Genomic DNA, 12,670 nt, shown 5'->3' with positions numbered 1-12,670 from the left:
GAAAAAAATTAAGGAAATTTTATAAAAATCTTAGCCACAATCCTGCCACAATTTCCATTTTCTGGGGTATTGACAGTTTTTATCCAGCATATCCTTCTTTATTAATCTCCCTTTACTCTGTTCATGTTTTCTGTAACTTATTCAGAGGTTGAACTTCTAAGACTTACCTCTTAATTTTCTTGTCTATTCTCTGATTTTTTCATATCGTTTTCTACTTTTTGGGAGATTTCCTTAACTTGATCTTCTGACTACTGATTTCTGAAAATGTTTCTCCTATTATAACATCCTATTTCAGGAATAAAACTTCTCTTTTCTCTCAGAATATTGATAACAAAGTTAAGTTTACTTCCAACTTTGTTATTTTCTGTCTCTTCCACGTTCCTTTTCTCCATTTGTTTTGTGTCTATTTAGTGGTATATGTTTATTTTCTTACTGCCCTTCTTTATTTTACTTTAGTACAGATCTTGAAAAATATTTTCCTGTGTAATGTAAAATTTAATACACAGTTCATATTTATATTATTCCAGTTGTTTAAAAATGTCCTTTCTGGCTAGTTGTTTCTTCAAATCAGTATCCATATCTTGAAAATGGTTGTCTAGAGAGCTGTCTAGTTACTTCTTTGTAGTACAGCATTTTACTCATTCTATTCCTATGTTCCCATCTAGCTAAAAGTTAGATCTATCAATTCAAGTAAAACAGTCTACATCTTAGGTAATGTGTATTTTTTCATAATGCATCTTTATATTAAGAGATACAGGTTTTCCTATATTTTGGCAAAGATGTATGGAAGTTCCTCAAAAGCTAGATGACTGTTGGTTATCTTAAGGTTAAGGCACCAAAAAAGCATAATGATATCCCTGAATGTGGGTGGGAGTTTAATTTTGTTCCACACTAGTTGATCAGGTAGTGTGATATTAGGTAGTGACTTTGGTCTGTTATGGTGGGATTTCTAGAAGCCATACTGATAAATATGTTAAAGCCACCGTGTATAATTACAGTTAAGTACATCTTGGATGTAAATAGTTTCTAATTTATTGGGTGTATTGACATACTATACCTCGGACATACTTGACTAATGTATATAGTGTTAGATCCACTGGAACAATGAATAAGAACCAATAGGGTATACAGATAATTTGTTATTTAATACACACCTTTCCAGTTAAGTTTTATTTTTTATCATTATTTGCAATAACTGTTGAAACTATCTTGTCCCAAATCCCCATAACAAACCCATTTTGTATTACTAGCAGGGTTCTAGTTTCAGAGGTATCTCTATTCATCTTGGAACTGTACGTTCCTAAGGGGAATTCAGTCAGGCGGTTGAGTTACCTTAGATGAATCTCACCCAGTTTATCAAAATTCCGAGGAAGCTTCAGGGAAATCAACATCTCCACAATAGGTACCAGAAATGGTAATAAATATCTAAAAGGCAACCTTGTACTGACATATTTTGAGTCCAGAACACAATGTTGGAGACTAAGTACTGTCCAGGAGGACAGTTAGTAGAAGATAACTCTAGTTAGGAAACACAGGTAGAAGATAACTCTAGTTAGGAAACATAGGAAGGAAATCCTTAACTCACAAAGTGGATGGATTCCCAGTCCACAAATAATTCTGAATTGACTACATGAATATGCTGTTTAATGTTCATAGAACCATGGATGTTTTGTGTAATTAGTGACTGTTCTAGATTATAACTCCCATGAGGCAGAGGTTCTTTGCAAATCAGAATTTTTTATTTTCAGTTTTTAGTACTAGTGATCCTGTCCTCATTTTAACCTACCTAATGCTGTTTCACTCAAGTGTCTTTTCTTTCTTCCCTGTAACAGCTGTGCAGAAGATTCTGACCTCATTTGAGGCTTGCATATAGGAGAATATCCATTTCTCCATTGATTCAGAGAAGTATTATTTACTGAAAAGGAAAGAAAAATGTGAAGTTTTAGTTCCTTAACACAAATATAATGAGCATGTTAACCTCTTTTTACTTTGTAACATTGCAGAATATTAATATACCAGTTCAAAATTATATATAATTAAGTAAATACTTACATACGAAGATGAAATACTCCTAAGCTGAAAATAACCAAAGTAAGATTCATTAAAAACATCTTCAGGAAGTGCTCAATTTCCTATAGTTGCTCCATTATGTGAAGAGGATGAAGAGGAAAGTTGATCTGTTCTCACAGTCTTCTAAATTACAGAATTTTACAGAGAAGATTTGTTCAGATCTGTAAATCTTGGCTGAATATGATCTGAATCCTTAAGTTAGTTCCTGCTTAACCTTAAATCTGGGAACAACTCAGGACTAAGTAAGATTATAGAATACAACAGACTGGGATCTCTTGAGAGCAATAACCAGATTTCATCAATCTGCTGACAGTGCCTAGCACCATTCTTTCACTTTTTAAAGCAATAAATTTTTTAAAAACTTTAAGTCACTTAATATCTCTGTGCCTCAGTTGCCTTATCTGTAAAATAGGGATAATAGCAGCTATCGTGGCATTGTGAGGATTAAACAAATTCCTGTAATAGTCATTAGAAGGATATCTGGCATAAGTATGCAATAAATGTTAGTTTCACCATGACTGTTGTTCTGTCTGAACCCCATATTTCCAGTACTGGATAAATAACTAAATTGGCTTCTTTTTTTGAAATGTTTGGAGATGTGGAAAGGATAGGGAAAAAATATGAAGGCCTAAGTGCCAAATTCTCACCAACACTGAGAAAAAAGAGTATGGTCTACCAACAGTGACTGGGACTCAGATTTCAAGATGGCAAAGCACCCTAAAAATGATAGACAAAATTTTTATACATAGATGCACAGATCGGCACATTTACATCCACGTTAGCATGCAAAAAGAAGGAATTTTAAGTAGAGTGGAATTTGTGAGCAATCTCTGAAAGCCTAATATCTTATGAAATTTGAGAAGCAAACTGCAAAAGCACATGGGAAAGTACTGCCACAAAAATGTGATCAAAATCAAAGGCACTCCAGACCTGGAGGAAAGAAAGAATTACCTGCAGTAACTAATAGAATGACTACACTTGCCAGCCTGCCAACACCTCCACCAGGGTCCTTGAGGCTTCAGTAGAGAAATGGATGGGTGGGTAGATAAGGCAACGCCCAGTGCCCCACTTTGTTTGAAACATGTCCTGCTCATCCATAACTGCCTCTGAAAACAGTATAGAGTGCAAATTTCTACCTCTTCCATGAGAAGGATCCCATAAAAAGCAGTGGCAGAAATTGTAACAGTGAATATCAACTTTAAAGATGAGAACACAAGACTCCAAAAATCTGAATACCAGTAGCGTAAAACAAAGAAAAGGTACAAACAACAAATGGAAGAACCATCTCTAGAAATAGTTAATGGGTTCACAGAATACAGATTTACAGGTCTTCAAAATAACTAATATTGCCAAGAGAAAGAGGCAAAAGGCCAAGAGACCTCAGAAATGGGAAGTATAATTGTTGAAATTGTGAAACAGAATCATTGCTCACTGCCCTGAATAACAGAATGGTCATATCTAAAAGTCAAGATCATTGGATTGGAAGAGTAATTCCACAACTCAAAGGAATAGAGTGATGGAAATATGAAAAAAAGGACAAACCAAATAGGTTAACAAAGGATTGAATAGAATGAATGGGATGTAATATTTGAAGAAATGATAGCCAAAATTTTTTACACATTGATATTAACTCTAATGTTTCAATAACTCACTTGAGCATCAAAGCAAATGAAAAAAATATATATATATATAGCACATAAGTATGAAGACATCCTAAAAGTTACCAGAGAAGGGAAAAATTACTGCAAAGGAATGAGAATCAGATTGCCAGAAAGCAAAAGCACAAACCCACAGCCAACATCCTCAGTGGTGAAAAACTGAAAGCATTTCCACTAAGATCAGGAACAAGACAAGGTTGCCCACTCTCACCACTCTAATTCAACATAGTTTTGGAAGTTTTAGCCACAGCAATCAGAGAAGAAAAGGAAATAAAAGGAATCCAAATTGGAAAAGAAGTAAAGCTGTCACTGTTTGCAGATGACATGATACTATACATAGAGAATCCTAAAGATGCTACCAGAAAGCTACTAGAGCTAATCAATGAATTTGTTAAAGTAGCAGGATACAAAATTAATGCACAGAAATCTCTTGCATTCCTATACAATAATGATGAAAAATCTGAAAGAGAAATTAAGGAAACACTCCCATTTACCATTGCAACAAAAAGAATAAAATATGTAGGAATAAACCTACCTGAGACAAAAGACCTGTATGCAGAAAATTATAAGACACTGATGAAAGAAATTAAAGATGATACAAATAGATGGAGAGATATACCATGTTCTTGGACTGGAAGAATCAACATTGTGAAAATGACTCTACTACCCAAAGCAATCAACAGATTCAATGCAATCCCTATCAAACTACCACTGGCATTTTTCACAGATCTAGAACAAAAAAGTTCACAATTTGTATGGAAACACAAAAGACCCCGAATAGCCAAAGCAATCTTGAGAACAAAAAACAGAGCTGGAGGAATCAGGCTCCCTGACTTCAGACTATACTACAAAGCTACAGTAATCAAGACAGTATGGTACTGGCACAAAAACAGAAAGATCAGTGGAACAGGATAGAAAGCCCAGAGATAAACCCATGCCCATATGGTACCTTATCTTTGATAAAGGAGGTAGGAATGTACAGTGGAGAGCCTCTTCAAAAAGTGGTGCTGGGAAAACTGGGCAGGTACATGTAAAAGTATGAGATTAGATCACTCCCTAACACCATACACAAAAATGAGCTCAAAATGGATTAAAGACCTAAATGTAAGGCCAGAAACTATCAAACTCTTAGAGGAAAACATAGGCAGAACACTGATATAAATCACAGCAAGATCCTTTTTGACCCACTTCCTAGAGAAATGGAAATAAAAACAAAAATAAACAAATGGGACCTAATGAAACTGCAAAGCTTTTGCACAGGAAAGGAAACCATAAACAAGACCAAAAGACAACCCTCAGAATGGGAGAAAATATTTGCAAACGAAGCAACTGACAAAGGATTAATCTCCAAAATTTATAAGCCACTCATGCAGCTCAATAACAATAAAACAACTAGAAGACCTAAATAGACATTTCTCCAAAGAAGATATACAGACTGCCAACAAACACATGAAAGAATGCTCAACATCATTAATCATTAGAGAAATGCAAATCAAAACTACAATGAGATATCATCTCAAACCGGTCAGAATGGCCATCATCAAAAAATCTAGAAACAATAAATGCTGGAGAGGGTGTGCACTGCTGGTGGGAATGTGAATTGGTACAGCCACTATGGAGAACAGTATGGAGGTTCCTTAAAAAACTACAAATAGAACTACTATATGACCCAGCAATCCCACTACTGGGCATATACCCTGAGAAAACCATAATTCAAAAAGAGTCATGTACTAAAATGTTCATTGCAGCTCTATTTACAATAGCCCGGAGATGGAAGCAACCTAAGTGTCCATAATCGGATGAATGGATAAAGAAGATGTGGCACATATATACAATGGAATATTAGCCATAAAAAGAAACGAAATTGAGCTATTTGTAATGAGGTGGGTAGAGCTAGAGTCTGTCATACAGAGTGAAGTAACTCAGAAAGAGAAAGACAAATACTGTATGCTAACACATATACATATGGAATTTAAGGAAAAAAAATGTCATGAAGAACCTAGGGGTAAGACAGGAATAAAGACACAGACCTACTAGAGAATGGACTTGAGGATATGGGGAGCGGGAAGGGTAAGCTGTGACAAAGCGAGAGGCATGAACATATATACACTACCAAACGTAAGGTAGATAGCTAGTGGGAAGCAGCTGCATAGCACAGGGAGATCAGCTCGGTGCTTTGTGACCGCCTGGAGGGGTGGGATAGGGAGGGTGGGAGGGAGGGAGACGCAAGAGGGAAGAGATATGGGAACATGTATATGTATAACTGATTCACTTTGTTATGAAGCAGAAACTAACAAACCATTGTAAAGCAATTATACTCCAATAAAGATGTAAAAAGAAAAAAGCAAAAGCAGATGCAGGAAAAAACAATGGCGACTTTTTAAAGCCCTCATGAAAAACAGTAAACAGAATTCTAAGGTAGCCCTCAAGATTTCTTGCCACCCAAGATAAAGAAAGCAGAGAAAGATGTTAAATAGTAAAATAAGATGGCAGACAATTCTAAACTCATTCCTACAAAGGGGTAGCTAGAATTGTTAGGTTTTAAAATATATATACCTGGCATGTGTTGGTGTTCCAATAGTGTCCACTCGTTTTCTAGAGTATTTTAAAGAAAATTCCAGGCAAATTTCAAGGCATCTCTTCTAAAAGGAGTCTCACCACCACCCCTAGTCTTGTAAAAGCACATCAGAAACCTTAACCTTCACTAAAGTGATGCTTTTTATTTAATTTTACTCAAAAGTTTTCTTTACACTTTCCCCCTTTTACTCTTTGGTGTCTTGTAAGGTTGTAGTGGACTCTTGATGCATGGCAATTCAGAATGTAACTCACACCTTCTTTTCACCTGTCCTGATGATAACCCTCCCAGTCTTTCAGTGCTCACTTACCCAAATCTCCTAAATTTCATTTTAAGATACATCTTGGGGCTTCCCTGGTGGCACAGTGGTTGAGAGTCCGCCTGCTGATGCAGGGGACACGGGTTCGTGCCCCGGTCCGGGAAGATCCCACATGCCGCAGAGCGGCTGGGCCCGTGAGCCATGGCCGCTGAGCCTGTGCTCCGCAACGGGAGAGGCCACAACAGTGAGAGGCCCGCGTACCGAGAAAAACAAAAAACAAAAAGATATATCTTGGCCCAGCATCTCTCCTGTCTCCTGCCTTCCCTTTCATTTATACATTTGATAACTTTATAGAGAGCCAGTTTCATGCCAGGCACTGTGTTATACCTTGGGGGGACAGTGGTGAGCAAGAACAGGCATGGACCATGCCCCTGATGTAGTTTATACGCATTCTCAAAAACTGCAAGTAATGTGTGGTAGAAAACAGAAGTACTATTGATAGGAGATACTGAGTATAACTAGTAAGAGAGCTCTAGGAAAGGCTTCCCAGATAAAGTGTTAGATTACAAAATACGAACAGAAACAGCTGCTGGATAATAAGGGCAAGGAAGAGAGAATGGTAGAAAGGCCCAAGGCACCAGGGAACAGGAAAAATTCGGCAAGTGAACAGCAGCCAGGTACCTTAGAGTAAGGAAGCATGGTGAAAACCACGAACAGGTAGGAAACAGCCTATGTAAGTAGGGCTTTAGGGATACTCTATTAAAGAATATTCCCTCTGTCAAATATTTTAAAGGATGGGGATGGGAAGCAGGTGTGACATAATTAGATTTACTTTTTGAAAATATAAATTGCTGCAGGGATTGAAGGGAAATAAAACTTGATTAGGCTATTTCAGGAGTATAGATAAGGGATCATTAAGTTAGACTGAAATTGGTAGAAATATAGAGAAGCCGGTTTGAAGCATAAGGTCACACTGATAATGGGGTTTAGATACGAGGAAGCGTGGGTGAAGAAGGCTGAGCCTTAGGGTTCTGACTTGCGTGGGTTGTGGTGCTATTGTTCCTCTCTGTGCACTCTGAAAAATAAAACTTTATTTTGACATAATTTCAGACTTATAGAAAACTTGGAGTAATACAAAGAAGTCCCATATATTTGTTACTCAGATCCCCCAAATGTTAACATTTTCCCACACTGGCTTCATCTTTCTGAATGCCAATGAAATACTGACATGATGCTTCTCTACTCTAAATACGTCAATATGTATTTTTCAAAAACAAGGGCATTCACTTACATAGGAACACAACTATCAAAACCAAGAAGTTAATAATTAACTATTAGCTAACTATAGAGTTCATTCAAATTTCACCAATTAGTCCTATAATGTTCTTTACAGAAAATCCTGATCACTCTCCGTTCAGTTGGCAGGTCTCTTTAAAGTTTTCTTGTATCTGAAATAATTCCATTATCTTGTCTTTCATGACTTTGAATATTTTGATGAGTATAGGCCCTTAAGTTGGCTTTGGTATCTCCTCACAATTGGCAACTAATCAATTCTTCAGTTTGTCTTTTCCCTACTTTCTTGTTACCTGAAGTCAGCAGTTCTGTCATAATTGCTAACTCTAAAGGAGAGTATAGGATAAATCCAAGCTCTGAGGTAAAGCACAAAAACATCTATTTACTTTCACACAATTTGCCCTACAGGAATACCAGGCTATTTGTATATACTTGAACACATCACAGTGTTTCATGGCTCCATGAAAAGTTATGTGATTTTTTCCATTTTAAAAGCTTGTTACTTAATATGGGCCAACAGCATTTGAACCACCAGGGATCTTATTAGAAATATAGAATCTCAGACCCCATTCCAAACTTTCTGAATCAATCTGCATTCTAACCACATCACCAAAGTAATCTGCACATTAAAACTTGAGAAACAATGATTTGGAAAATTTGACTCTTCCTCTAAATTCCAGTTAAGTATTTAAAGCTATACTTGGCATCACCATCTTTCTGAAGTTCCTCTTTTTGCCCTTTTCCCATAACCTTTAACTTCTCTTCCTCTTCCTCTACCTTCTGCTAGGCAGAGTTATACACTCACCTCCCCCCTTTTTAAGAATATTTTTTTATCATGTCTGTACCCTTAACATCATTTAATAGTCATTTGTGTGTCTGCTTCCCCATCACATTATAATTTCTTTAATTTCCTGTGACTCGCCTTTGATTTTTTAGCACTTAATTGTCTACCTGGCACAGAGTAGTTACTCAATAAATGTTGGACTCTAGTTTTACTTAATTCTGTAGAAAAGAAAAATTAATGGCCAGCTGTTTAAGACGGATATGGGATGAAACCTAATTAATAATTATTTGGATTGAGAGTGGTAGGGAATGAAGAAAATAGGGGAGGAGAGATTGGTATACAAAAAAATACTTCATTGATGTGCCTAATGTTACTGTAGCATTCAATTCAAATGTCTTCCATTTCCTAGCTTTTAATTTCCCATTACTAACATGTCATTACATTATTGATACATCACTAATAATTTTGAGCCTAACATTTACACTGCCCTTTTTTTTTTTTTTGGTTGCGCAGCTTGTGGGATCTCAGTTCCCTGACCAGGGATTGAACCCAGGCCACGGCAGTGAAAGACTGGAATCATAACCACTAGCCCACCAGGGAACTCCTGTACACTGCCCCATTTTTTAAAGTCAGATAAATAATAGAGCAACATTAGAAGAAATATAATTACCTTTGTTTTTGCATATTCCCTTTCAGTCATATACATATATTTCATATTAATATTTCAAATGTAATGATTTTATTTGGATATATGTATAACTATTTTTTTAAATCTGGTAACTCACTCATCATTGTTATGTTTTCAGATGGTCACCTAATATTCCTGATTAGAGACAGTATCATTTAACAGCTATTCCCTAGCTGTTGGAGCTACTTGTTATCATCATGATATTATTTGTATTATGGACATTCTTAAAATAATCATCTTCATGAACACATTTTTTAAGTAAAAAAATTTTAGTCTCAGGATAACTTCCAAGTAGAATTAAATCATGAAAAGTAAACATAAGCTATATTTTCCTGTATTTCTTTCGTGTTTTTTCCAAGCATAGGCAATTTTTTCTTGCCTTAGTGCTTTTTTTCCTTTCTCTAACTTTTGACTGTGGAAAAATTTCAAGAAACACAAATGGAAAGTGGAATAATGAACTCCCCTGTACCTATCATTCAGCATCACGAATGCTCGTGACCAATCTTGTTCTCTCTCCCACAAGCTTTTTTTTTGCTGTAATATTTTAAAGCACATCCCAGACATCATATCTTATCTACATTATGTGTCAGATTGAATCTCTAATAAACTAACAGATAAAATGTGTATTTATGTAACCACATGCATTATTACATCTAACACAATAATTAATATGCAACAGCCAGTCCATGTTCAAATTTCTGTGTCAAAAATTGTGTGTGTGTGTGTGTGTGTGTGTGTGTGTGTGTACAGCTGAGTTGTTCAAATCAGGATCCCCAAGAGGCCCGTACATTGCATTTGGCTGATACAAGTATAAACATTTTTACATGGTTATAATTGTACCATCCATAGAAGTAAAACATTTGTCCTTTAATATCACTTAACGTTCTTTGATAAATGTTTCCATCCTTAGATGAACTTTTATGATCCTTTAAAAGGCTGTATATTCCACTGTGATAGACAGTTAACCACATTCCTACTGTTCTCTTCAAGTTGTCTTTAATTTTTCATTACCACAAATAATGTTAAGATAAATATATTTGTGAATAAAGGTGGTTTCATATTTAGGATTAGACTAGGTTCTTGGAAATGGATCTGCTGGATCAGAGTACAGAGTTAACAGTTTAGCAAACATTTATTGTGAACAAGTACACAAGTTTTTTTTTTTTCCTCAATGAGCTTATAAAAAATATGTAGTTTAAAGGCCTTGTAATGCATTTCACAGTACTTCCCAAAAGGCCTGTATCAATTAATTGCACCTGAAATATTTTAGGGTCCTGTTTTTACTACACAGTCTTGCCAGAACTGATAATTAAAATGTCTAATATTAATGTAATTGGAAAAAGGAGAAACATTTAGCACAGTGACTGGCACATAAGTGTTCAATTACATGTTAGCGATTGTTAGCATTTTCTTTATTATCATTTACTACACCTAGTTTTTCTCCTAATTCTTTTAAGATACCATTTTTAACATTTACCTCTTTAATCTATCTGGAATGTATTTATGTTCATCCGTCTTAAATTTATTTTAATGTGCTGTATGAGATACAGATCTCATTTTATTTTTCCAAAAAGTCATTACTTAATGCCAGTGATTACAGGAAAAACTTAGTTGTTTAAAGCATTAACTCTGAGAGAGACTGTTTGGATTTGAATCCTGCCTCTACTACTACTCAACTGTGATTTGGGAAAAGCTAGTCAAGGAGAAAATAATCGTAATACCTACCTTACAGGGTTGTACAGATTAAAACAATTTACACATACAAAGCCTTTCAACTAGTACTGTACTGGCATATAAGGAATGCTTCATAAGAATTGTTTATTGTTATTTATTGGCTAGGCTATCTTTTCCACACTAATAGGAAATATCACTCTTATCGTATAATGAATCCTTGGGTTTGTCTCTAGGCTTTTTTTATTTAGTTCCCTTGGCTTCCATGGGCATCACAATGTTTTAATGATTATACCTTTATATTTTGATATCTGACACCTCCTTATTGATCTTTTAAAAGTTTTATTGACTATTCAACATTTTCATTCTGAGATATACTTCAGAATAACTTTGTTCCAAAAGAAGAATGATTCTGGGATTCTGATTAGAATTACATTATAAGTTCTCCAAAGAAGATATACAGATTGCCAACAAAGACATGAAAGGATGCTCAACATCACTAAAGAAATGCAAATCAAAACTACAATGAGGTATCACCTCACACGGGTCAGAATGGCCATCATCAAAAAATCTACAAACAATAAATGCTGGAGAGGATGTGGAGAAAAGGGAACCCTCTTGCACTGTTGGTGGGAATGTAAATTGATACAGCCACTATGGAGAACAGTATGGAGGTTCCTTAAAAAACTAAAAAAAAGAACTACCATATGACCAGGCAATCCCACTACTGGGCATATACCCTGAGAAAACCATAATTCAAAAAGAGACATGTACCACAATATTCATTGCAGCACTATTTACAATAGCCAGGACATGGAAGCAACCTAAGTGTCCATCAATAGATGAATGGATAAAGAAGACATGGCACATATACTCAATGGAATATCACTCAGCCATAAAAAGAAACGAAATTGAGTTATTTGTAGTGAGGTGCATGGACCTAGAGACTGTCATACAGAGAAGTAAGTCAGAAAGAGAAAAACAAATACCATATGCTAACACATATATATGGAATCTAAAAAAAAAAAGGGTTCTGAAGAACCTAGGGGCAGGACAGGTATAAAGATGCAGACGTAGCGAATGGACTTGAGGACATGGGGAGGGGGAAGGGTAAGCTGAGACGAAGTGAGAGAGTGGCACTGATATATATATATACACACTACCAAATGTAAAACATATAGCTAGTGGGAAGCAGCCACATAACACAGGGAGATCAGCTCAGTGCATTGTGACCACCTGGAGGGGTGGGATAGGGAGTTTGGGAGGGAGACGCAAGAGGGAGGAGATATGGGGATATATGTATACGTATAGCTGATTCACTTTGTTAAACAGCAGCAACTAATACAATAATGTAAAGCAATAATAGTCCAATAAAGATGTTAAAAGAAATTACATTTTAAGTACTAGGCATACACCCTGAGAAAACCATAATTCAAAAAGACACAGGCACCCCAATGTTCATTGCAGCACTATTTACAATAGCCAGGTCATGGAAGCAACCTAAATGCCCATCGACAGATGAATGGATAAAGAAGATGTGGTACATATATTCAATGGAATATTACTCAGCCATAAAAAGGAACGAAATTGGGTCATTTATAGAGACGTGGATGGACCTAGAGACTGTCATACGGAGTGAAGTAAGTCAGAAAGAGAAAAACAAATATCGTAT

At 35.9% G+C, this 12,670-nt stretch overlaps 1 protein-coding gene across 1 annotated transcript in view; it reads right to left on the bottom strand.

Moving 5' to 3' along the window:
- The window catches only part of KANSL1L (KAT8 regulatory NSL complex subunit 1 like), a 129,715-nt gene that overhangs the window by 7,846 nt on the left and 109,199 nt on the right, over nucleotides 1-12,670 (bottom strand). The window contains 1 exon segment of the mRNA XM_082658439.1: nucleotides 1,787-1,915. Within this exon segment, the coding sequence (XP_082514565.1) occupies nucleotides 1,787-1,915 (129 nt within the window).

The sequence above is a fragment of the Grampus griseus genome (assembly GCF_964374135.1).
Source record: "Grampus griseus genome assembly, chromosome: 7".
In the NCBI taxonomy this organism is placed as follows: Eukaryota; Metazoa; Chordata; class Mammalia; order Artiodactyla; family Delphinidae; genus Grampus; species Grampus griseus.
The sequence above is the reverse complement of the archived record's forward strand: the minus strand, read 5'-3'. Positions and strand labels throughout refer to the sequence as shown.